General features: G+C 42.9%; 1 protein-coding gene across 3 annotated transcripts in view; it reads right to left on the reverse strand.

Moving 5' to 3' along the window:
• The window catches only part of LOC144261010 (carbonic anhydrase 3-like), a 35,383-nt gene that overhangs the window by 5,212 nt on the left and 5,565 nt on the right, over nucleotides 1-24,606 (reverse strand). For 2 of the 3 annotated variants that reach the window (XM_077810063.1, XM_077810065.1), the window contains exons 3-6: nucleotides 18,922-19,040; nucleotides 14,396-14,488; nucleotides 12,527-12,592; nucleotides 10,748-10,903 (exon numbers count right to left, since the gene is read on the reverse strand). In XM_077810063.1, coding sequence (XP_077666189.1) covers nucleotides 10,748-10,903; nucleotides 12,527-12,592; nucleotides 14,396-14,488; nucleotides 18,922-19,040 — 434 coding nt within the window. Of the gene's footprint in view, nucleotides 1-9,501; nucleotides 9,622-10,747; nucleotides 10,904-12,526; nucleotides 12,593-14,395; nucleotides 14,489-18,921; nucleotides 19,041-24,606 lie in introns of those variants that run through there. The other variant, XM_077810064.1, reaches the window with a different exon arrangement.

The following is a 24,606-nucleotide window of genomic DNA, read 5'->3' on the forward strand; positions in this document are numbered from 1 at the left end:
TATGTGGCTGGAGAGGAAGTAAGAGTGGTTTACCAAGGTTTTATTGCTAGAACTTGTAGTAAAGGAATGTAAAAACCGATTACCTACCTTTCCTAACTGTTGTTCTTCAAGATGTGTTGCTCATGTCCATTCCAAGTAGGTGTGCGCACGCCACATGCACAGCCGTTGGAAGGTTTTTTCCTTTAGTGGTACCCATCGGATCGGCTGTGGAGCTCCCAGAATGGCACTTTCATGGCCATGTATATAGGTCCCTGATGACCTGATGCCTCTTCAGTTCCTTCTTGCTGGATATTCTGACAGAAGGGAAGGCGGGTCGGTCTTGGAATGGACATGAGCAACATGTCTCAAAGAACAACAGATAGGTAACCGTTTTTTCTTCTTCGAGTGATTGCTCATGTTGATTCCAAGTAGGTGACTCCCAAGCAGTCCCCTGGAGGAGGGGTCGGAGTTCAGAGATTTGCAGACTGCAGGACCACTCTGCCAAACATGGCATTGTCTCTAGCCTGAGGTGTAATGGCGTAGTGCAATGTAAAAGTGTGAATAGACAACCACGTCGCCGCCCTGCAGATGTCCTGAATAGGGACCTGCACCAGGAATGCTGCAGATGAAGCTTGTGCTCTTGCGGAGTATGCTGTTAACGCTGGGGCTGGTATCTTTCATAGGTGGTAGCACACCTTGATATAGGTTGTAATCCATGAAGAGATCCTTTGGGAAACTGGAAGACCTTTCATTCACTCAGCAATGGCAACGAAGAGCTGTGTCAACTTTCTAAATGGCTTTGTCCGCTCAACGTAAAAAGCTAAAGCCCGTCTGACATCCAGGGAATGGAGCATGCGTTCCCTGCCATTAGCATACAGCTTAGGGCTGAACACTGGAAGAAAGATGTCCTGATTTGTGTGAAATTGCGAAACCACCTTCTGGAGGAACGCTGGGTGCAGCCACAACTGTACCTTATCCTTATAAAACACAGTGTAAGGGGGCTCGGACGTCAGGGTCTTGCGCTCAGACACCTTCCTGGACGATGTTATAGCCACTAGAAATGCCACCTTCCAAGAAAGGTAAAGTAGAGAGCACACTGCTACGGGCTTGAAGGGCGGGCCCATCAGCCTTGAGAGCACCAGGTTAAGATCCCATGGGGGAATCAGCTGCCGTACCTGATGGTACAGCCTGTCTAGCCCCTTGAGGAAGCGGTCAACCATAGCGTTAGCAAATACTGACCACCCAGCTGAGCCCGGATGGAAAAATGAAATAGTGGCCAGGTGCACCTTGATTGAAGACACTGCCAGACCTTGCTGTTGCAGGTAAAGTCGATAGTCTAGGATGAAGGGAACCAATGAATGTAATGGAGGAGTGCCCTTTTGTAGGGACCAAACAGAGAATCTCTTCCACTTAGCCAGATAAGTGGCATGAGTGCAGGGTTTCCTACTGCCAAGGAGGACCTCCCTAATCGGGACTGAACACATGAGCTCTAACGAGTTCAGCCATGGAGTTTCCATGTTGTGAGGTGGAGAGACTCCAGGTTGGGATGCTGAAGGTGGCCGTGGTCCTGTGTGATCAAGTCCAGAACCATAGTCATGGCTACAGGCATGTCCACCAATAGGTCTAACAGCATGGTGAACCAGTGCTGATGGGGCCACATTGGCACTATGAGGATCAAGGATGCTTTCTCCCATTGAACCTTGAGGAGGACCTTATGTGCCAGCAGAAAAGGCAGAAACGCGTACAGCAGGCTCCCGTTCCATGAGAGGAGCCCATCTGTGAGCAAGCCCAGGCCATGATTCAGGAAAAAGCACAATTGCTGACACTTCCTGTTGCTTTGTGTCACAAACAGGTCTATCTGGGGAGATCCCAACCTTTGGAAGATGTTGATCGCCATGTCCGGGAGGAGAGACCACTCGTGGCTGTGAAAAGACCTGTTGAGGTGATCGGCCAGTTCGTTTTGTGAGCCTGAAAGATACAATGCCTCCAAATATATCAAATGGGCAATGAAGAAGGCTTCTTCCACTACCCTGTTTGTTTATATAGAACATCGCGGTGGTATTGTCTGTCAGTATTGTCTGTGAGTACACCTGCCCCGGAGATGGGTTTGAAATGTCTGGCAAGTGAGGCGCACCGCACGCAGCTCCCTCACGTTGATGTTCAGTGAAATTTCTGCCTGGGACTATAGACCTTGAGTCCTGAGTCCACCTAGGTGCGCTTCCTATCCCATTGCCAATGCATCTGTGACTAGTGATAGCGAGGGCTGAGGGTTGGAAAAAGGTATTCCCACACAGACTGTCCGTGGATTGAGCCACCACCGGAGGGCCTCAAGGACCTGAGGAGTGATTGTGACCAGTCTAAGTGGTCTTGGTTTGGCCTCTATTCTCGGGCTAGCCACGCCTGAAGGGGACGGAGCCATCATGTGCCCTAGCAGTTTTAGGCAATTTCTCGCGGTCGTCATAGGGAACCTTTTGAGATCCTCTATGATGGCGCTCATGGCAAGGAAACGAGATTCTGGAAGAAAGGCCCTGGCCTGAGTGGAGTCAAAGGATAAAATTCATTGGTGCCTTCTTGGAGTGGGAATTATGGTTGACTTCGCCATGTTCAGGATGAGGCCACGCTGGAGAAATGTTGTGTGCAGCAGGCTCACGTGGTCCTCCACTTGGGTCAGAGAGCGGCCCTTGATTAGCCAGCCATCCGGGTATGGGAATACCTGCACCTGCTGCTTCTGTAGGAAGGCTGCCACAACTGCCATGCACTTGGTGAACACCCGAGGGGCTACCGAGAGGCCAAAGGGAAGGACCATGAACTGATAGTGAGTACTGTTGACCAGGAATCGTAGGAACCGTCTGTGGGACAACATTATGGACACGTGGAAGTACACATCCTTCAAGTCAAGGGCAACGTACCAGTCCCCTGGATGCAGAGAGGGAATGATGGAAGCCAGGGAGACCATGTGGAATTTCAACTTCTTCATGAATCTGTTGAGGTTTCGCAGGTCTAAAATAGGCCTTAGCCCACCCTTGGCCTTGGGGATTAGGAAATAACAGGAGTAGAGCCCCCTACCCCTGAACTCTAGAGGAACCTCCTCTACTGCCCTGAGTTGCAGGAGCACTTGCACCTCCTGCACTAGAAGTTGCTCATGAGAAGGGTCCCTGAAGAGGAACAGGTATGGTGGGTCGGAAGACAGGAGCGAACAGAACTAGAGAACATCCCAATTCTACTGTGCTCAAGACCCATCAGTCTGCGATTATTTGAGATCAGGCATGGTAGAAATTGGATAGATGATCTGCAAAAGGAGGGGAAGGATCCGGGGTTTGAACTGGTGCTCCGTCCTCAGGCGTACCTTCAAAAGTTCAGTTTTGAGGCTGAGTGCTATTTTGCTGCCCCCTGGCCCTGACCTGAGGAGTACTGAGATGGGCGCCTCCTGTTACTCCTGCCCCACTTCCTATTATAGTCCTGCCTGGGAGGAGCAGAGTAGAAGCGAGAAATGGGCTGAGGTTTGAACAGCTTCCTTTGCGGGGCCAGCATGTGAATCTCCAGGGATTTAAGGGTTGCCCGCGAGTCTTTAAGGCTATGGAGCCTTGAGTCTGTCTGCTCTGAAAAGAGTCCCGAAGAGTCAAAGGGTAGGTCCTGGATACTATTCTGGACCCCATGCGGGAGCCCCAAGACCTGAAGCCATGAGCTGCGTCTCACAGCTATAGCAGTAGCCATCTTGTGAGTGGCCAGATCTGCTGAGTCCAAGGCAACCTGTAGGGAGGTTCCTGAGACCACCTTGCCCTCCTCCAGGACTGTCCCAAACTCAGAGTGGGAGTCCTCTGGAAGCAATTCCTGGAACTTGGAGAAGGTGTTCCAGGAATTGTAGCAATAATGGCTGAGAACCGCCTGCTGGTTTGATATGCGAAGCTGGAGCCCTCTTGGTGGAGAATACCTTCCGACCAAAGAGATCCAGCTTTTTTGCTTCCTTGGACTTGGGGTGGGCCCTGGCTGTCCCTGCCATTCCTTGTGGTTGGCTGCCTCCACCACCAAACTGTTCAGCTATGGGTGAGTATATAGGTGTTCATACCCTTTAGATGGCACAAAGTATTTGCATTCTACCCCTTTAGCTGTGTGGGGAATAGAGACAGGTGTATGCCACAACACCTTTTGGATGTCTTAATGAGGGGTAGAGCCACCCTCGAAGGCTCTTCAGGAGCCAGAAGATCCATCATAGGATCAATCTCCTCTGAGAACTCCTCTGCCTGCATATTCAGGTTCTGGGTCACCCTCCTGAGCAGGTCCTGATGCGTCCTCGTGTCCATGGCAGGCAGTGTGGTGGAGGTACCCACCCACAGCCTCATTCAGGAAGGATGAGGATGATGACCACGGGGACACTGGGTCTTCTTGACCCTCTGGCTTGCAGGAATCCCCCTGCATGGTGACCCCTTGGGTGGTGCTGGGGACAGTGCTGGTTCCTGGTACCACACCAGTCTTGGTACCAGTGTTGGTGCTGGGCCCTGCACTGGTGTTGGCGCCGACCTGGGCGTCTGTTTCTTGTTCATGAGGAGGCTCCCGGGACACTGAGGTGGCAGAGGGAGGGATCTGCACCTCTGAAGCCACTGACAGGGATCTGAAGCCCATGTCCTGGACTTGGCGGTAGGCCCACGGTGTCCAAAAGGGTCACTGGGTCAGCCCCTGCCACTGTGGAGGCCAGGACATCATGAGCAATGGTTGCCCTTAATTGTGCCTCGAGCAGTGCTGGGAACAGTACTGGCTTCACCTAGAGGCATAGGAGTCCACCTCTGATTCCAAAGAGTAGTCTTATCCCAGTGACCAGGGCAGAGTGGACTGAGACGGTGCCAGGAAACGGTGCCATGGTGATGGTGAATGGCACTGCATCATCATAAGCTTGCCCCAGGAGGCCACAGTGCCTCTTTGTAGAACTGTCACCGGTGTGTGAGCTGGTGCTGGATGGGGGGGACTGCGCTGTCATCACGATCAGGTCCCTGGCTGCTTCAAACGTGTGCAGCGTGGATGGGAGGTCTATATCATCCTCCTGCACTGGGGAGTCCACCAGGACCGGACTTGATGGACTTCCCAGAGAGGCCGGAGTCAACAGTGCTGGTATAGGTGGGGCCAAGGCCAGGTGTCCCGACGTGGAATGCACCCCATTGGTGCCTGCCCACTCCACTACTTTAGTGGGGGAGCACCTCCTATCTGCTCTCTTTTTCTTGTGAGGCACTGGCGAATGGGAGGTGTTTGGTGCTTGCACTAGGGGCGATCTTCAGCACCGGGAAATGGCAGTGCTGAGAGTCCTTAGCCAAGTCTTTTCTCAGCACTGAAGCTTCCTGCACCAAGGCTGGCGTGCTGCGCACCGAAGCATTGGGCTTAGGGTCGGACTCCACCTGGGTCGGCAGGGGGTGAAGGACTGACTCTATTGGGAGGAGTTTTAGCCAAAAGTTCCATTCCTTTTTTGTTCTGGGCTTGAAGCTGCTGCAGATTTTACACTTGTCTGACTGCTGTGCCTCTTCAGGGCACTTCAGGCAGGAGTCGTGTGGGTCTCCCTTAAGCACAGGCTTCAGGCAGGACCTGCACAGCTTGAAACCCTGAGACCAATGCATGCCCCACTCCTCAGGGGGGAAACAAGATGGGGGGGACCCCCAACTGATACTTAACTAACTACTAATACTAATTACAAATCATTTTTTGAACTATTTACAGAAAACAATGGAGAACAGTCCACCAGGGGATTACATGCTAAACATAAGAGAGAGAGAGAAGCTGCTCCAATGACCTGCGGTAAGAAGGAACCGAAGAGGCAGCAGGTCGGCAGGGACCTATATACACCACCATTAAGGCACCATTCCAGGGTACCGCTAGGGGGAAAACCTTCCAACAATCGTGCACATGGCACGCACACACCTACTTGGAATTGACATGAGCAATCACTCGAAGAAGAATTCTATTTTGGAGAACAGAGGCATGTGTTTTCCGTTCCATGAGAAATCTGGCCAGTGCAGTATAAAAGGAAAATACACAGTGAGTAATTGCACCAAAATGAAAAGCTCAGTTTGAAATCAGACTTGAGAATTCTGACCTTTGAGCCCAGTGCTTTAACCAGAACATCATCAGAGTGACTGGGCTATATACTGGAGCTGCCAGTTTGAAGAAATTTTCCCCCGAAGGCCAAAGAGTTGCATTGGCTGCAGTAACCCTCATGGCCAGCATGCTACCCTCGGAGGATTAGAATAGCCAGGGGACCCATTACCTAGATACTACAGTGGCATTACATAAATATTTACAGTAGATAGATCCACATAGTCAGAGATCCACTGGTTCCACCCCTGCTTTCTCCAGCTGAGTCTTGCCCCCAGGCTCAATGTGATGGGGTGCAGGGAGCACTGGTTTGCAGGGTTCTGTGACAAGCAAGGGGTGTGCACCACCTATGCAGGGGCCCCAAATCCTATCCCCTCCCTTTCAGCACAAGAACTGCACCATTTGGTCATAGGAATAGAGTCCTCCAGGGTTGCGGGGGAGGAGTCAGGATTTGGTCCTTTGTGAGAAGGCCTTAGGGCTGGATTTTCCAACAAATCCTTTGCTTCAGTAGTGAGCTGAGGCACAAGACTGTATTCTGCTGTGGAACAGTAGGAAGACTCAATACTAGCGTCAGCAATATTAAGATAGCAAGATGCTGCCCCCTGCAATGCTTTAGATGGATTAGAAGCTGGGCCTTCGGTTTGTTTCTTTTTTGGTGAAAACATTAAAAATCCAGGGTTATCTTCTCTTTGTGTGATGCCACAAGCAACATTTTCCAGGTACTTCTCAAGCCTTGATAATGTTCTTCCCTGTTTTTGCACCCAGCGATACCTATTTCCATGCAACCCACTCCTGCTGGACCCATGCCCCCACACTGGGGTGCACCTAGGAGGGTTAGTATATACATTTGCTGAAAAGTGCCAGGCATGCCAAGGATATTATAGAAATAAAATAGTAATAGTATGTGGATTGGGTAACGATGTACATATCTACCTGTTTGCATGGCTTAACGCATATGGGATGAGCACATCTTTCCAGGTGCACACCGGAAAATTTGCCCTCAGTATCTCAGCCATACAAGAACACTATCTTGGTCTCTGTGGCAAAGGGATTAGCACTTAAAACAATTATCGCCAGCAAGCCTGCAATGTTAGCACACTTCGAGGATTAGAGATCTTTAAGGGCCTCAGCCTGTGAACCTCTCTCAGGTGAAGATTACTTAAACCTGGTCTATATTTAAAATGTAGGTAGACATAGCTACAGAGCTCAGGGGTGCTGACTTAATGCCAGGTGTCAACGCAGTGCATTGACCTAGCTACTGCTGCTTGGGGAGGTGGAGTTCCTACAGTGATAGAAAAAAACCCTCCCATCACTTTAGGCTGTGTTTCCACTTTGGGGTTATTGCCGGCATCAGTACTGGGCCATAGTTGCACTGCTATAGTGCCCGCAGTGTAGACATGGCCTTAGACGGCAACTCTTTGGGGCAGGAACTGTTGATTTGTTCTGTGTTTATACAGTGCCAAGCACAGTGGGGCCCTTGTCCTTGCCTGTGGCTCTTTGGCATTATTGCAATAAAAATATTACTACTAATAATTCTGTCTGTAAAGCAGAATGACAAAGCACCATCTACAGGTACTAATTATCCACTTTGTAGAAATGATCAATGTCTTCTGATGAGCAGATCAAGGTGCTTCCCTGCAGATTACACACAGGACCTGATGGCTGCCTGGAGAACAATTAATTACCCAAACTTGTTACTAGCCGTATTTAGAAAGAAGAGCAGTCTGAATATAGATCAGAAACACATCAGATGAAGTTGGATCAATGATTCGGCACATAGCTGTTGCATTCTAAAAGAATTTCACACTAAGATCAACCCATTAAAGTAGGGGAGGAGAGGAAGCTGACATTTTTATTGTTGATGCAACCCAGAGCTGTTCACTAATAGCTATACCTACACTGGAGTTTCATATAAACCCGTACATGATCCCCTGTGATGTAAACAGCTGAGTCAGTAATAAGGCTCTAACCAGATCTGTTGTTGTGCCAGGAAAACTGACCAGAGCCAATTTGCATTTTGCATACAAGGAGAAGCTTCCAAATATCTAATGCCTTTATATTTTGGTACAAACAAAGAAAAATAAGGAAGTGACCTCCAGACTGGCTCTGTATTTGAATGAGCTATGTAAAACGCAGTCATACAGGTGCTTGTGTTAGCTTTCCTCTTAAGGTTCAAGTCAGATCTGAGTTCTGGTGATTTCACTGTACTCCACTCATTCAGTTTTTTTTTAAACTAAGCAGCCACAAATGTATCAGGACATAATAATTTGGAAATAAAGTGCTGTGTGATACACTGATGCCTGCCAGGATCTGTATGAAGTGTCAGAGATGCCTGCATTGGCTTATGTGTACTGTAGTCATAAAACACCTTGAGATCCTAGGATAAGAACATATGTCTACATGTATCTATTACGTGCATGTGTAACATGTCACTCACTGTCTGACTCAAAGAATTTTCATGTTCCCATTGACTCTTGAACTTTGGGACTCGTTCATTGTGGACTGCTGAGCACAGGAACAATCCTACATTAAAAAGAAAAGGAGGACTTGTGGCACCTTAGAGACTAACAAATTTATTTGAGCATAAGCTTTCGTGAGCTACAGCTCACTTCATCGGATGCATTTAGTGGAAAATACAGTGGGGACATTTATATACATAGAGAACGTTATACACATGTTATACTCATGTTCTCAGTGTATATAAATCTCCCCACTGTATTTTCCACTAAATGCATCCGATGAAGTAAGCTGTAGCTCACGAAAGCTTATGCTCAGATAAATGTGTTAGTCTCTAAGGTGCCACAAGTCCTCCATTTCTTTTTGTGGATACAGACTAACACGGCTGCTACTCTGAATCCTAGATTAGAAAACTGACCTTTACATCTGAGATCACCAAGGAGGTCATTGGTCATTTTCATCCAATTTCAATCATTTAAGCACCTTTATGAGTATACTAGGGTGTGTGGAAATTTACAAAAAATATTTATTTCTGCTATGAGACTGTTATGTTTAACATGAGGCCTTCAGATTGGAGAAATGAAGGTTCTCTGAAGTTGTTGCTTTTGTTTATTCAAATTTGGCCATGAACATTTCCAGAAATGTATTTAAAAGGATTACAAAATTTGCATTAATTTATTTGTTACATGCTGCCACTTAGAATGTGGGGCAAGTTATTTTATAGGTACCATTTGTTAAAAAAATATTATTTCACCTGTTAAAATGTGATTCCTATGGATTTTAGGAAGGAACCTTTTGAAATATTAAATAAGACTATATTGAAAGAACATTGTGCTGCAAAATGAATCCCTCAGAAATTTGGAAATGCCAAAACTGAGGTTGCATTACAACCAGTTTTTAATTAGATGAGCACATGTAATGGGTAATGAATGAGATAGCTGACTATTTATTGTTTGCCTCAATCACTATACTCCATGAAAAAAAGTGTACTGTTTCACTCTCTTTTCATTCAAAAATGTCTGAAGTCGTTTTGCTCAAACTTTCAAAAGGCAAAAAAGAAAAACAAAAAAAATCAACTTGAACAGACACCAGACCTGGGACATTTTTTGCCTGAAAAATGAAAGTTTCAGAAAGTTATAAATTGAAAAACCTCTTTGGAATTGAAATGGTTTAAGCAAATATAACTATAGCTTTTTCTACATGCACTAAATGTTCTGCTGATTTATCACGCCACATAAGTATCTAGGTTAGTGGCTTAAAATTTAATTTGCTTGGTGTTTGGACAGTGCAGGCTTCGGTTTTGCAAGGCTCTATGGCAAATAACATGTGTGAGCCACATCCAGCTCCATCATCTACAATCCGGAGTTTAAGTAAAGGGGAGAGTAGACAAAGAGGAAAGCAGAGGGAAAGCTGCCACTCCTCTTTGGCTGATGTATGAGAAAGACTGTTCTTGTTTCAATCTACAATAGTCCTGATTACAATCAGCCCCCTCCACATTGGTAGCCACAAAACCCACACAAACACTCTCTGATCACCTCCTGCTTCCTTGTGACCCCTCCTATTCTCCCACAGTCTGTTACAATCTCACTGATTTGTGAAGCTCTGTGGCCTCTGACCTGACCCTTCCCAGCAACATGGTCTAGGAATTTAGGAGCTGGAACCAACAATTTTCCAAATGTGGAGAGACAGACAAGGAACTGGGGTGGGTGGATAGGCTCATAGGGTATGTCTGCATTGCAGCTTGGAGTGTGCCTCCCAGCCTGGATAGGTAGACTCATAGCTGTGTGGCACTGGCGGAGGCTTGAGCTAGCCACCCACCCTCACACCCACCCTCACCCCTGGGTCCCTCCTCCAGTGCCACAGCATCTGCACAGCTATTGCTAGCACGCTAGCGTGAGCCCCATTAGCCCAAGTCTATCTATCGGGGCTGGGAGACTCACTCCCCGCTGCAGTGTAGACATACCGTTAGCAGCCTGGAGTCCTGTGCAGCTCTTTTAGGGGTCCCAATGGTGCTTCTACTAAAGTCAGCTGAGGAGGTGACTAACAGAAGGGCCCAATCCTGAAGTTCAGTTTTTACTCTATTTTAACCCAGTCTTTACTCATGCAATTTCCCATTAACTCCAAGGGGAGTTTTTCTTATTGAAAGAGTAGGGCTGGGATCTGGCATATAAATAAATAAGCCGAAACTGTGAGAGAACCACGACAATAGGGAGGTTAATGTCCAGCTGAAGTTTACCTGGTCTGGGCTGACAATAATAGGTTCCCTCAAAAGAATCCAGGTAACACACTCATCACAAGGAGGTTCAGTCAAGGAGCCATGGTATGTCCAATAGTCCCAAGATTTAGGAAAAAGAATTGATGGATCAAAGTTTGAAAAAGGAGCCTCTTTTCCCTTCAAATAAATAAAACAGAAATCTCTTTAATAACACTAATGGAGACACTGAGCTTGCTTAAAAAGAGAGAGTCAAGTTTCCATGGAAGAATTAATGAAATGTCCAATATTATGTAAGAGGCTGACCACCTCCTTTCAAACATTTGCTCTGTAACTTACTTTTCTAGAAATGACCACTAGTCCAAGGCTGAGATTTCCCAAAGAAATAAAATAAGATGCACTTTATCAAAGTGTCCACTGATGTAATTAAGTACAGTAACTTCTTAGAACTTGTCCCCATAATGTACTGTTACCTAACAATTGTGACTGTGCATGAAATATTTATGTCCAGGATATATTTTCACTAACCTGTCCTATAAATACATAAATATGTAGCCTTGTTCAGATTTATACTTTGCCAAGAAAAAAAAGTATAACAAATAAAATTCAAGATGCTGTGCATTGATTTTAATTCCTTAGCTCATGCTCTTATCTTTCTCTGCTTTTCTTGAACTGTTTCTTTTTCAGAATAGCTACAGCCCAGTTTTGGATTTCTGTGATATATATGCATCATGACTGGATTCCACTATCCAAAACTGAACAGCTAGGTTTCCATTGTTACTAAAACATGGTGTAAAATCTGACAGGCAGTCTCAGTTGCCATGTAATGGGGCTGGTATCACTGTTGTCTTTTTAACATAGTATCTGACAGTGTTTGATCTCTTCACTTATTCAGGAACTTTTGATTACAGTGGTGAGGCTGTTCCACATGTAGATGATGGCATGAAAAAAGGCATTAAGAAAAAAGAGAGAAATGGTGGCTCTGGCATTATGGGTAGAGCAAAGAGGGCAAGGGACAGAGTAATAAATGATTCACGGTTGGTTAAGCAGGGAGAGGTGGAGTTATTTAGGGACTGAAGATAAGGCAAAGAAGTTTAAAGCTGAGGTGATGGAGAGTGGGGAGCTGGTGGAGAGGTTCAGGACTTGACCCTGCAAATCAATGGTACTACTTACGTGCTTAAAGTTAAGCACAGGCTTAAGTGATTTGCTGGATTGGATACACAGTACTCAGCACCTTGCAGAAGCAAACTCTTAAAAAGGTGAGTGACATAATCAATGTCAGATGTATTCTGAAGAGTGAATTTTATTTTAGTAGAATTAGAATGAACCCCACCAATGTTGGTCACAGACTAATATTTTTAGGAAACACCCAGTGGTTGCATTTATTTCCGGTGTTAAACGTAGTCCTGATACTATAATTCGTATGCAAACTGAGCTCCCTTCTGTGGGAGTTCTGCCTATATAATGGGACAAGTATGGGACAAGGCCCTTAGATCATTAATTAATTTAAAAAGCAGTTTAGGATAGAGTTTGCAATGATGTACTAATTATCAACGAGAGCTGCCTGGCAACTGATCCAAAGCCCACTGAAGTCAATGCGGGACCTTAGAGAAATGAGAGGAGGAATTACATTTCTCCTTAAAGAAAAAAAGATATTCCGGGCCATAGCCACCAGAATGTGCTGGCTGCTATGTGTTGCTGGAACAGTGCAAAGCAGCCAGAGCAGACTAGTGAATCTGGCTTTCTGATTTTCCCTACTGCAGCTACTCAGTTAACCTAATATAATAAAAACTGTTCTGTTACCTTTGTTTTAATACCATTTATTTCTTCAAGAATTCTCTTCATCTCTGGTTTGGGAGTTTTTCCTACCTGTAATGCAGGAAGCAAGAGTTGAAAAGTAGATATGACAGCTGCTTTTTTCCCCTTCATCATTATAGGTCACGACTACATGAAAAACTGAACTTGACCCATCCCATCTGTCAGTTTAATTAGCAACATTCTCAGAACATCTTGTATGGAACAATAACAAAATGTTACACCTGATAGGGGGGAAAACACCCTGAATAATATAAAAATCATTGCTTGATTTTTCATTATAGTAGTATTTGCTAAAACAACATACCAGGCTCAATCATGCTCCAGTTGAAGTGACTAGTATGACTACCACTGACTTAAGTGAGAGCACGGTGGGCTCCCAGTATTGAATATAAACTTGATGCAAAAGAAGAATTTCTGAGGATTAGTAGCAAATTAGTTTCACAGTTCACACAATTTTGGACTTATAACAAATAGAAAATGTATAGTTTCTTCAGCATGCATATGTACCATTTGATGGTAATTCTCCTACCAAATGCATGCTTTAGCCCTTATGCAGAAGCCTGACTTTATTAAAAATACAACTATATGCCAAGCTGAGGATCCAGGGAAAATATGAGCAGAAAGCTGATATCTCTGCAAAGGATCTGATCTCACGTAAAGAAAAGAAGAGAAGAGCAAAGAAATACTATAATAGGACTCTCTGTATTTCAGAATAGGATTACAGTTTATGGGAAGGCCCTGGGTAGCACAATCTAAAAGTAATGTAACTTCTCATCACTGAAAGAATGGCTTAAAACATGGTTCATGTCACCAGTAACGCAAATTTGTCCTTATTCTCTTGGGCCTCATTGTGAGTCCCATGTAAACCAAACACCCACTGAAGTTTGGCATCAGAGAAAACTTCAGAAATCGGTCTCTTCTCACAAGACCACCACATAATTTGACTGGTAAATATTAAAATTTACCTAATTTACTCTAATATACTAAAAAGGCTCAGGGTATATTTGCAGAGATGTGTGGAGAAGCTCACTCAGCACCGGCTCCTATTACATCTGCTAATAGCCAGTGCTCTCATTCCTCATTCTCATAACAGACACAGAAATCATAATGTGAAAGAAAAATCACTACAGACTTTCAACATCTGAGGGTCTTTCATTAAACAACTACTACTGGACCCACTGAGTTTTGCCTGAATAGAGCTAAAGAACTCAGGAAGGACCTCAGATTTTTGTCTATTGATATTAGAAATGAGCCCAAACCAAAATCTTGGAACAAATTCCACAATTAGGAGGAAGTTTGAATCTGGACCAAATCTAAACTTCCTGGCTGGAACCCATTTCTGCAATGGGCTGAACCAGAACCTTGGATTTGAAGACTGAGAAGATTTTGATCAGGATCCCAATTCAGAGTTTGAACTTGGGTCTATCTCTAATTAACATTGATGAGAAATGAGTGGCTAAAACCCACCATTTGAAACTAAAACCATACACCCACCAGGTAAATCTGGTACAAGCGATACATGCTGTTTTTTGGCATGTTTTTCTCACGGGAAGATTAAAGCGGAATCTTTTGGAGAGATCCCGGATATAGAAATCAGTCAGTGAGTAATACAGTGCACCCCTGATTGCTATTGGACAGCCACCCGCTATTGACACTGCACCCCCCGAGCAGGAGGAGTACACCCTGTGGTTAGGACGTCTTCCTCAGTCCCTCTATTCACATCAGAACATAATCCACCATTCTGAACATGTCCTCTAATGTGATACAATACTGAAAAGCAGAGCAGGAACCTTTCTCCTGCAAAGAACAAATGTATGCAATATTACAAAGAAAGAATGAGCTCTTTCTACTTACTTGCAGAAAAATACCCAAAATAGCCACACCATCATAGTTTCTCAAAGCTTCAGCGTAATTACTGTATTTTGAATACCAGTGTACCAAATGAAGCTGTAACCAAATACAATTAAACATTAATAAATATTATTCTGCAATAACAAGCCACCAAGAGCCCAATCTTGCATTCACTGTGCACCCAAACCTCTTTCAATAGGGTGAACAGGGAATACAGGATTGGGCCTCAAATGTATCACTCCATAAAAAGAAAATATGTATAAATATGCCCTATACCTTCTACAGCTCTTCCATGTGCTTGTGCTTTTGTAGCAATCACTTGTCAGCTATTTTACTTTTAAACAAAGTGTAAAAATTAGAATAGGGAGATTGATTAATTTTAAGCAAGTTTTCCAATATTTTGTGCAGATCATGTAATAGAGGAGATGCTTACCCATGCATGTAATTACATATGTGCAATATATAAGTTATCCATTGATGTGCTGAATCTCAACTGGATTTTCAGGTTAATGAAATTCTAAAAGAAAAATCCTAATTCATGTGTGCTTTATAAATTATTACTCTGTAGTTGTCTGCTCTACTCCAAATCCTGCACTGCTAGGGAATGGACAAGGTGGCCCTTTCCCACTTCTACTTTCTGTAATACTATGTTTTCAGGAAAATTTTCAACATTTATTTATCCTTCCAGAGGACTTATATAGCTTCTAATACCACTTGGTATGTGAACACATATTTTCAGGAGAGCTGAACAAACAACTGATTTTGAAGTTCAGTAGCAGTTCCAAATACTATTTTTAAAAAATTGGTTTGATTTAAATCAAATATGAATTTTAGGTGAAATGGGGAGGTCTGTTTTAGGTCTTTTCCAGAGCAGGTCTTCCCAGGTCTTCCACAACCCAAGAAAGTACCCTAACTGCTGAGCTAAAGGTTATAAAGGGGGAGTAAACTCACAGGAGCACCTCCTTCCTGCACATTTAATTCTTGCCATTCTGTGACTGGCCAAAAGTATTTATGTTAAATTTGTAAATAAATTTTAGGTCAACTGAAACTTCATTTTTAGTCAAATGAAATTATTCGTCCAAAATAAATAAATAAATAAAAATTCACCCAGCTTTAACCTTTTATATAAAACAAATGTGGTATCATTGCAATCCAATAATTTGATTAAACTTAGCAAGGTGTCCCTTATACTAACAAAAAAACACCAACAAAACACCACTCAATTTACCACAGGTCATGGTGGATTCTCTGTCACTGGCAATTTTAAAATTAAGATTGGATTTTTTTTTCCTGAAAGATATGCTCTAGTTCAGTGGTTCTCAAAGCCGGTCCGCCGCTCGTTCAGGGAAAGCCCCTGGCGCACAGACCGGTTTGTTTACCTGCTGTGTCCGCAGGTTCGGCCGATCGTGGCTCCCACTGGCCGCGGTTCGTCACTCCAGGCCAATGGGGGCTGCGGGAAGCAGCGTGGGCCAAGGGACGTGCTGGTCACCCTTCCCGCAGCCCCCATTGGCCTGGAGTGGCAAACCGCGGCCAGTGGGAGCCGCGATCGGCCGAACCTGCGGACACAGAAGGTAAACAAACCGGTCTGGTGCGCCAGGGGCTTTCCCTGAACGAGCGGCGGACCGGCTTTGAGAACCACTGAACTAGAGCATATCTTTCAGGAAAAAAAAATCCAATCTTAATTTTAAAATTGCCAGTGACAGAGAATCCACCATGACCTGTGGTAAATTGAGTGGTGTTTTGTTGGTGTTTTTTTGTTAGTATAAGGGACACCTTGCTAAGTTTAATCAAATTATTGGGTTGCAATGATACCACATTTGTTTTATATAAAAGGTTAAAGCTGGGTGAATTTTTATTTATTTATTTATTTTGGACGAATAATTTCATTTGACTAAATGTCAATCTTACAAATGTAGATTTTTTTTATTACATAACTGCACTCAAAAACAAAACAATGTAAAACTTTAGAGCCTACAATCCGCTTAGTCCTACTTCTTATGCAGCCAAGTGCTAAGAGAAACACATTTGTTTAGATTTACAGGAGATAATGCTGCCCACTTCTTATTTACAACGTCACCTGAAAGTGAGAACAGACGTTCGCATGGCATTTTTGTAGCCGGCATTCCAAGGTATTTACGTGCTAGATATGCTAAACATTTGTATGCTCCTTCATGCTTTGGCCACAATTCCTGAGGACATGCTTCCATGCTGATGACGCTCGTTAAAAAAATAATGTGTTAATTAAATTTGTGACTGAACTCCTTGGGGGAGAATTGTATGTCTCCTGCTCTGTGTTTTACCCACATTCTGCCATATATTTGATGTTATAGTGGTCTCGGATGATGACCCAGCATGTTGTTCCTTTTAAGAACACTTTCATTGCAGATTTGACAAAACGCAAAGAAGGTACCAATGTGAAATTTCTAAAGATAGCTACAGCACTGGGCCCAAGATTTAAGAATCTGAAGTGCCTTCCAAAATCTGATCGGGACAGTGTGTGGAGCATGCTTTCAGAAATCTTAAAAGAGCAACACTCCAATGGATAAACTACAGAACCCAAACCACCAAAAAAAGAAAATCAACCTTCTGCTGGTGACATCTGACTCAGATGATGAAAATGAACATGCATTGGTCTGCACTGCTTTGGATCGTTATCAAGCAGAACCCATCATCAGCATGGATGCATGTCCTCTGGAATGGTGGTTGAAGCATGAAGGGACATATGAATCTTTAGCTCATCTGGCACGTAAATATCTTGCAATGCTGGCTACAACAGTGCCATGAGAACTTTCAGGTGACATTGTAAACAAGAAGCAGGCAGCATCATCTCCTGCAAATGTAAACAAATTTGTTTGTCTGAGAGAATGGCTGAACGAGAAGTAGGACTGAGTGGACTTGTAGGCTCTAAAGTTTTACATTGTTTTGTTTTTGAATGAAGTTATTTTTTGTACATAATTCTACATTTGTAAGTTTAATTTTCATGCTAAACAGATTGCACTACAGTACTTGTATTAAATGAATTGAACATATGATTTCTTTTATTTTTACAGTGCAAATATTTGTAATCAAAAATAATATAAAGTGAGCACTGTACACTTTGTATTCTGTGTTGTAATTAAAATCAGTCTTTGAAAATGTGAAAAACATCCAAAATATTTATATAAATAGTATTCTACTATTGTTTAACAGTGTGATTAATTGCAATTAATGTTTTAATCGCACGATTAATCGCATTTAATTTTAATCACTTGACAGCCCTACTTAATTTATTTCTCTGTTGATGCAACATCTTATTACGAAGGATAAAAGCAGCATAGCCTGAGGCCTCCAATTACACTCTAGTGAAGCCCAAATCACTCCATAAATTCATTCTCCTCTATACACAAACCTAGGTGTCAAATCTTAGTCCTGAAAACTAAAGGCCAAGTAAAAGCCCTTTGTTTGATGGAATGAAGCAGGAGTTTGGAGAGACAGAGTCCTCCTATTCAGCCTGCAACTAGGAACCAGCATAGCCATGCAGTTTGACCATGGCTAACGCTAGTAGCAATAGAGATGATAGAAAAAAATCATCCATGGCCCCTACCACAAGGTTTTGGGCCAGTGGAGCTATGCTATGCATCTGGTCTGCCAACATTTCTCCTTATGGCAAGCTGTTCAGAACCACCATAAAATTCGGCACCATGGCATGTATGTGGGTTTCAGGGTGGGAACACTAAGAGGCTGCAGCATGGCTTCTCATATAGAGAAACCATGGTATTTCCATGGTAGTTTGGGCCTTGAACTCCCATGTGGGAGGGGGATAGAAACTGGAATTTGTTATTAATTAATTGGTCTTTGAGTATTAGGGAGAATTTAGGCCCACAGTGAGTACATACTGGGTCAAATCCACCCATTAACTTCAGTGAATTCAGTACATAGTAGTTTGGTGCTTTTACACCAAAATAGCAGCAAATATTTGTTTAAAACAATTCTTGACAATAGAGTGATGATTTAAAAGCACAGATATTTAGAATGTGGATGATATTCTCCGCCACCCTGCATCGGTTTTAAGGTACATCCAATTTTGGACCTCAGACCATTTAAATATCCCTTTAACAAGCCATTTCCCTCATCTGTGAAAATACCAAGATGCATTAATGCTAATAAACAAGTAAAACTAGCAAAACATGATATTTTCACAAGTTTGAGAAAAACAAAACACTTTGCCACAAAAGCTGTGTTTGCTACAAAAACAGCAAAAGATCTTACTGAAAATGGTGAATATCAGGTTGGGGCATATTTACAAAAATTTACACATTTTGCCAAGGGCGAGGGGTTTGTATTTTAGTTGTGAAAAAGCTGTGTTTGTTGGCAGAAATGATTCACCCTGGTTCACATTTTTGAATATTCACTGAAATAACAGGTTTCATACACAAACAAATAAATACAAATAAATACTTGAAAGTGAAAATTGTTCATGTTGCCCAGCTGCACAATAATTCCAAATTTCAGTTTGCACCATATAAATATATATAAAAAATGGGTCCTACCTCTCCCGCATATTTCACTCCATCCACAATGTGCTCAGAGCCATGGTCATTAGAAGAACCCCAATGAAAGTGAAGTTGACGCAGTCTGTAGATACCTGGGAGTGGCCCATTTCTCAGCACTGCAATTGATAACCTACATCAATATTTGGCTCAGAACTTTTTCAGGAAGCTTTGCTTCACAAGAGAGGTTCATATATTTACCAGAGAGGAGTCCAAACCTTGAAAGTGTTGAGCACCTACTGCAAATTCAAATTATTTCAGTGGGAGTTGAGGAAATTCAGCACCTTGCAGGATTGGGCCTATATCCTCCTATAACTAGGGTACATAGCACTATTTGATTACATAGCTATAGAAACTGCCATGAATCAGGGTCAAACCACGGAATGTGATGCCAGTTACCGAACAGGTCCCCTTCCTCTAACAGCAGCATGTATTGCAGTTTGGGGATGAAGCATGCTAAGGATGGCCCACTATCCTCGAGCAAATGTCCTGCTGTGGAATGAACAAATCTATGCTGAGCATTTGATGGGAATCTCTCTCGTGAAACTTGCCCTAGAGAGATCATGCAGCATTACAGGTATTGTAGAGGTGCCATGAAGTACTAAAGCCCTACCAAAGCTTTTAAAACTAATTTGTTGCAAGCAATGTTTATTTACAGCATAGTCTGTTGCCTCTACGGGAAGTCTATTTCTTGAAGAAAGGGCAGAAGAAAAAGGTAAAAATAGATGAGTTAGAGAAGTGGCGACTGAGCACGCAGACAAACTTTTTTCCCTGCAGAAGTTCCATAGGCGTAATTCCCATTGCAATGTGTTCACCAAAGAGGCCATAATGCATTAAAGAGCCATTATTCCAAACACTGGGAAGGTTTTATTTATAGACCACAAAGAACAAGGTAAGTGCATTTTGACAATATCATCATGGTGTGTGGATTCTTGACTACTCACACTTTCCAGCTAGTAGGTTAGGGTCTGATCCTGTCAAGCTCTGAGCATCCTCAATACCCATTTACTTTCTTGGAAGTTAAAGGTGCTCAACAACTTCTACAAGGAGTCCAGCACCTCACAGGATTCAGTTCATATACATTAGGTAAGGACAATTACATCCCTGGATCTGAAAAGACTGGGAGTAAGTCCATGTTCAGCTCCTTTCTGAAATGTCCTAGAACTAAAGCATCTAAAGGAGGCCTTTCATGTGTTCTCTCAGAAATGTAATACTGTAGGCAGTTTGTCAGCAGGATCAGTAGCAGCTGTCAGGGGCATCAATTGTCCATTAAAACAGACTTGTAAAACCTAGTAATCCTGTTTGAGGGGAAATAATGACATAGTATTTTCACTTGTGGACTATCACCAGTCATTTTAAGTCTGGCACCAGGTGAAGCTGTAAGACATCATGCCAAAAAAAATAAAAAAAATAAAAGAGCTTTTCTCTTCTATAAACAGGGCTTAATTTGTGCATAACTGATTTTGATCCAGACATAATGACAAAAGACTATGGCTTAACTTTAATTCATAGATTCCAAGGCCGAAAGGGACCACTGTGATCATCTAGTGTGACCCTATGGTATAACACAGGCCATAGAACTTCACAAAAAAATTTAATGGAGACTATCTTTTAGAAATATGTCGCAGCAGGTAAACAAACCGGTCCGGCGCGCCAGGGGCTATTTGGGTTGTAGCTCTCCTAGACAAAAGAAATTCACATCCTTTGGGGTATTTTTTCTTCCATTGTTCCTTCATTTTCAGGAAATCCAATTTTAACACTCTGATGGACAAACACAACACTAGGAGATATGCCAGTTTTGAAGGTGAGTTTCTGATATTCCAGGAGTAGATTAGCAGTAGATGCTAAGGGATTGCGTAAAAGATTCACATCCCCAAAATATTTATTTTATGAACTGTATAGATTTGGGTAGGTAGGTTTGCATGTCCAATTCCTCTGTAACCTCGGAAAAAAAGAGAGGTAAGGACACAAGTACATAATTCGACAATGGATGTAGAGTTCTCATCTGACATTTTATAGACAAAGAGTATCTAAAAAGGGTGTTTTTATATTCTGTGTTTGATTTTTCCCACAGAACAAAATTCCTATTGTAGGATGTGTCAGCTGCATTCTTCCAACCTGAAAGCAAAAGTGTACCTGAAATCCTGCGAGATTCCCTGACAACTGCTATCTGTCCATGATAATCCTTAACTGCAGAATTATCTTGCTGCTTTCTTTACAGTAGGCGGAGAAGATGTGGTCCTGTCCAAGGAATGGAGAATGCATCCTTCCTGCAGCTTTGCTTGGGAACCTTCAGAATCTCAATTACTGGTATTTTTGGTTGGCAAAATCCCATCACTAGAGTCTCCCATAGATGAGAAATGTTTCAGGGTCCAGGGATGCTTCCTCCCAAAGGGTGGATTTGCCACCAAATTCTCTGTCCCTGGGATATGTTGAGCAGTTTAAGTTTCCAGATGTTATGGACAGTGGTCATCTATGCTGACCTGGTTTCCACTAGTTCCAAGGAATAGAACAATCATAATATTTCCTGTATTATTTTCCATCCCATTCCTTTTTGCAATCTAACTTTTTGCTTGCTGTTTTTGAATGCTGCTGCATATTGAGCAGAGGTGTTTACGATAAGATGAATAACTTATCCTGTACCCAGGATAAAAACGCATCCCACAGGACAAACACAATTATCTTTCAATGATACACAATTGCCAGGAGAGCCTGAAAATTTCCCCATAGTTTGGATGCATAGGAATGAAGAAAATGGCTGAGTGTAAATCTGTTTTTCATTGAACTTCCCCTTTTTAAACCTTGAGTTTAAAGGTTGACCCTTTAGAAATGAGAAATGGATGGACACTCATAAAAAGCTGCATGAACTTTGCATGTAAGATTGGATTATATCCCATAATGGACGTAGGCATCACGAAAATAGAGTTTATTCAGCCACCAGATAGTTTTCCTTTGGCAGTACTTCTAGGTCCTGAGACTCTGAATTTTCTATGATCTTTTCCTCTAAGTCTAGGGTGAGAAAGCTGTCTATATTAATTTACAAAGTGAGGACCCCTTGTACTGGTTTGGTGCTAAGGTGTAATTTTAGCCTGTCTGATTCCTATCACAGGGCTGATAAGATGATATTGGACCTTTTACAGAGTCTAAAGCATTCCTGCCTTTGCTGATTGGATTGGAAAAGAATCTCTGCATGTGAATATAGAATGCTGCACATAAAAGACTGATCGTCTGAATGTCTTGTCTTGTAAGTCAGTAAGAAAACTCTGCTTCCATATCCCAGAACCTGCATCTCCCAGTTGGTGAGGTGGTCTGCCTTGAGATGCAGCACACAAGTGAAGGTTGAAAATTCTCTTACAGGCTGGATAGTGCAGCCTCTTGATCTCCTTCCTTCTTGGCTTGAGGATAACTATACAAGCCACAGCACTGGAGATGCCCTCCTTCTTCCTTATCTTCATCAATATAACTACGCCTCTGGAGAACTGAACTGTTTGGATTAGGGACCCCAAATGGTTTAAGCAAAACTTTTCCTATCCATGATATCTGCAATACTGCGTCCACCCTGGCATTGGTAACCCAGCATGAGTCTGGTGTGCAGGGTAAGCATTTCTGTAGCCTCTTCAAAGAGAATGTCCCACATTCCCTTCTTCTGCTCTAGCTCTAGGACATACACAGCAAGAACACCTGAGAATTTACAGTGTTCCAATGCACATAATGTTTATCATGTCTTACTCCCTCAGCTATTTCTATCCTATTTGGAAACACGTTTCTGAAAAATTAAAAGTGGAGAAAAGCTTCCTCTACATTGAGAGTGTCTGGACAGCCTACACTGAAATCCCAATCACAGCCTACACTGAAATCCCTCTCAGCTTCTTTTCATGGTGTCCAAGCATGGGATTGCAGAAGAGGGCAGACAAGAGCCTCCTAGTGGAGCTCACAGGCTCTCTCTAATGATGTTTGTGTACGCAGCATTTCTGGCAGGTGGGAGGTGGCCCTGTCAAAATGGTGTTGACCTTCTTTAGGCATTTAGTTGAGTGTTTGGCTTTATGTGTGGGTTTTGGGAACTAGGAATTTCCCACAGTTTATTTCTGAAGGAGAAATATCATGGCCACAGTAGGGAATACAGATGTGACTCCGTTAAGATTGCTGTTGTTGGACTCAAGTAACTTGGCTTAAGCCATTAGGATGCACCTCTCCAGAGGTGGAATAGCCCAGGAGAGTGGTATTAGGAAAGTACTCACAATATTTTGGTTCCCAGAGGGCTCTTGGTCAGTGACTGATTCTTACTATGCGTGTTTGTACACTGGTTTTGAATGGGGCCCTTCTCTCCTATTTATGGAACATTTATTATAGTGACGACAGTCTAAAGTACTTGCTGAAATGTAGAGTTCACAGCAGCTATTTAAAAGAGGCCTCTGTCACAATGTGGGGCCTGTAACTGGGTGTGCAGAGACAGAGGTCTGGTGGAGTGGGGCCTTTCCATTTCCTGCAGCGCCCCATGGTTATCCATCATGGAACTGTTTTATGACCAGCAAGAGACTGCATTTGCATCAAAACAGTACAGTTTTTTAGTGAGGCTGGCATAGCCAGTGAAGGTCAATGCTGTACAGGAGGATGCAGCTGAGGGGAGCAGAGACTCTTCCATGTGGCTCGTCTGAGGTCAAGTGACAAAAATCAGTTTGTCACAGAAGGTCAGCCCTGTTTATAGACATGAGGAGTTCTTGTCCTTGCAAACGAGTCTTAAAACCCTTACCTGTGGCCAGATCTACAAGGCCAGGTGGTAACCCACAAGGGAAAATAATGAGGCATTATTCCCCAAGATAGAAAATGTTGCTTTACAAGGAAACAAAGGAACAATATCATCAAGCAATGTTACAGTTCATTATGTCAACAGTGCATTAGGAAAAAATCCATACATAAATAGACATGTGCTGAGCAGAAACTATCAGTACCCCCATGATCATTATGACTAATAAAGTCAGTTAAGCAGGTTTCCAAAAGGCCTTCAGTAGAGTTACATCATTCATATTTTAAAACGGAATTTTCCACTCTAAGCAACTGTTAAAAAGGGAAGATAAACCCAGTATTTCTTTTGGTGTTATTTGTATGTAAATTTGGTGTTTTTGTAGGATGAGAAGCACTTAATATACCAAGGAAAAAAGTAGAGTTTTCTCACAGTTTTACAATACACATCCATGATGACTTACAACACAATACATCCTGCTCTTTCAGCTCAGGGCCGCTTTTGAGTAAAGACTGCTATAAAATTAGCTCCCAAATTCATTGTCTTTTTTGACCTAATGCAACCTGTATCTCTAGAGGCAGAAAACATGTAACCCACTCCAGTACTGCAGCCTCAGAAGACTTTGTTTGAAGAGCACTCAAGGTTTGATCTCCAACAACAGCATGGAGGATCAAAGTTAACATCAATACAATTCTTAAATCCTGTTGGGCCTAAGCATTGCTGGTCTCAAATTAATGCTAGCTGTCATCATACTGAAATGCTTAGTGTTAAAAGATGTGCTAAGCACAGAGTAAAAGGTTTAGCTTTGTTGTTTGTCTTTAGTTGGCATATGTGCAATCCAATGGGAATACATAAGCAAAGCTTTATGTTAGGTTTTAGCTGTGCAAATTCTTCTAACTCTTACTGACTTTAGTAATACTTAAATAAATCATCATAAATAATTT

This window comes from Eretmochelys imbricata, chromosome 2, assembly GCF_965152235.1.
Source record: "Eretmochelys imbricata isolate rEreImb1 chromosome 2, rEreImb1.hap1, whole genome shotgun sequence".
Classification (NCBI taxonomy): Eukaryota; Metazoa; Chordata; order Testudines; family Cheloniidae; genus Eretmochelys; species Eretmochelys imbricata.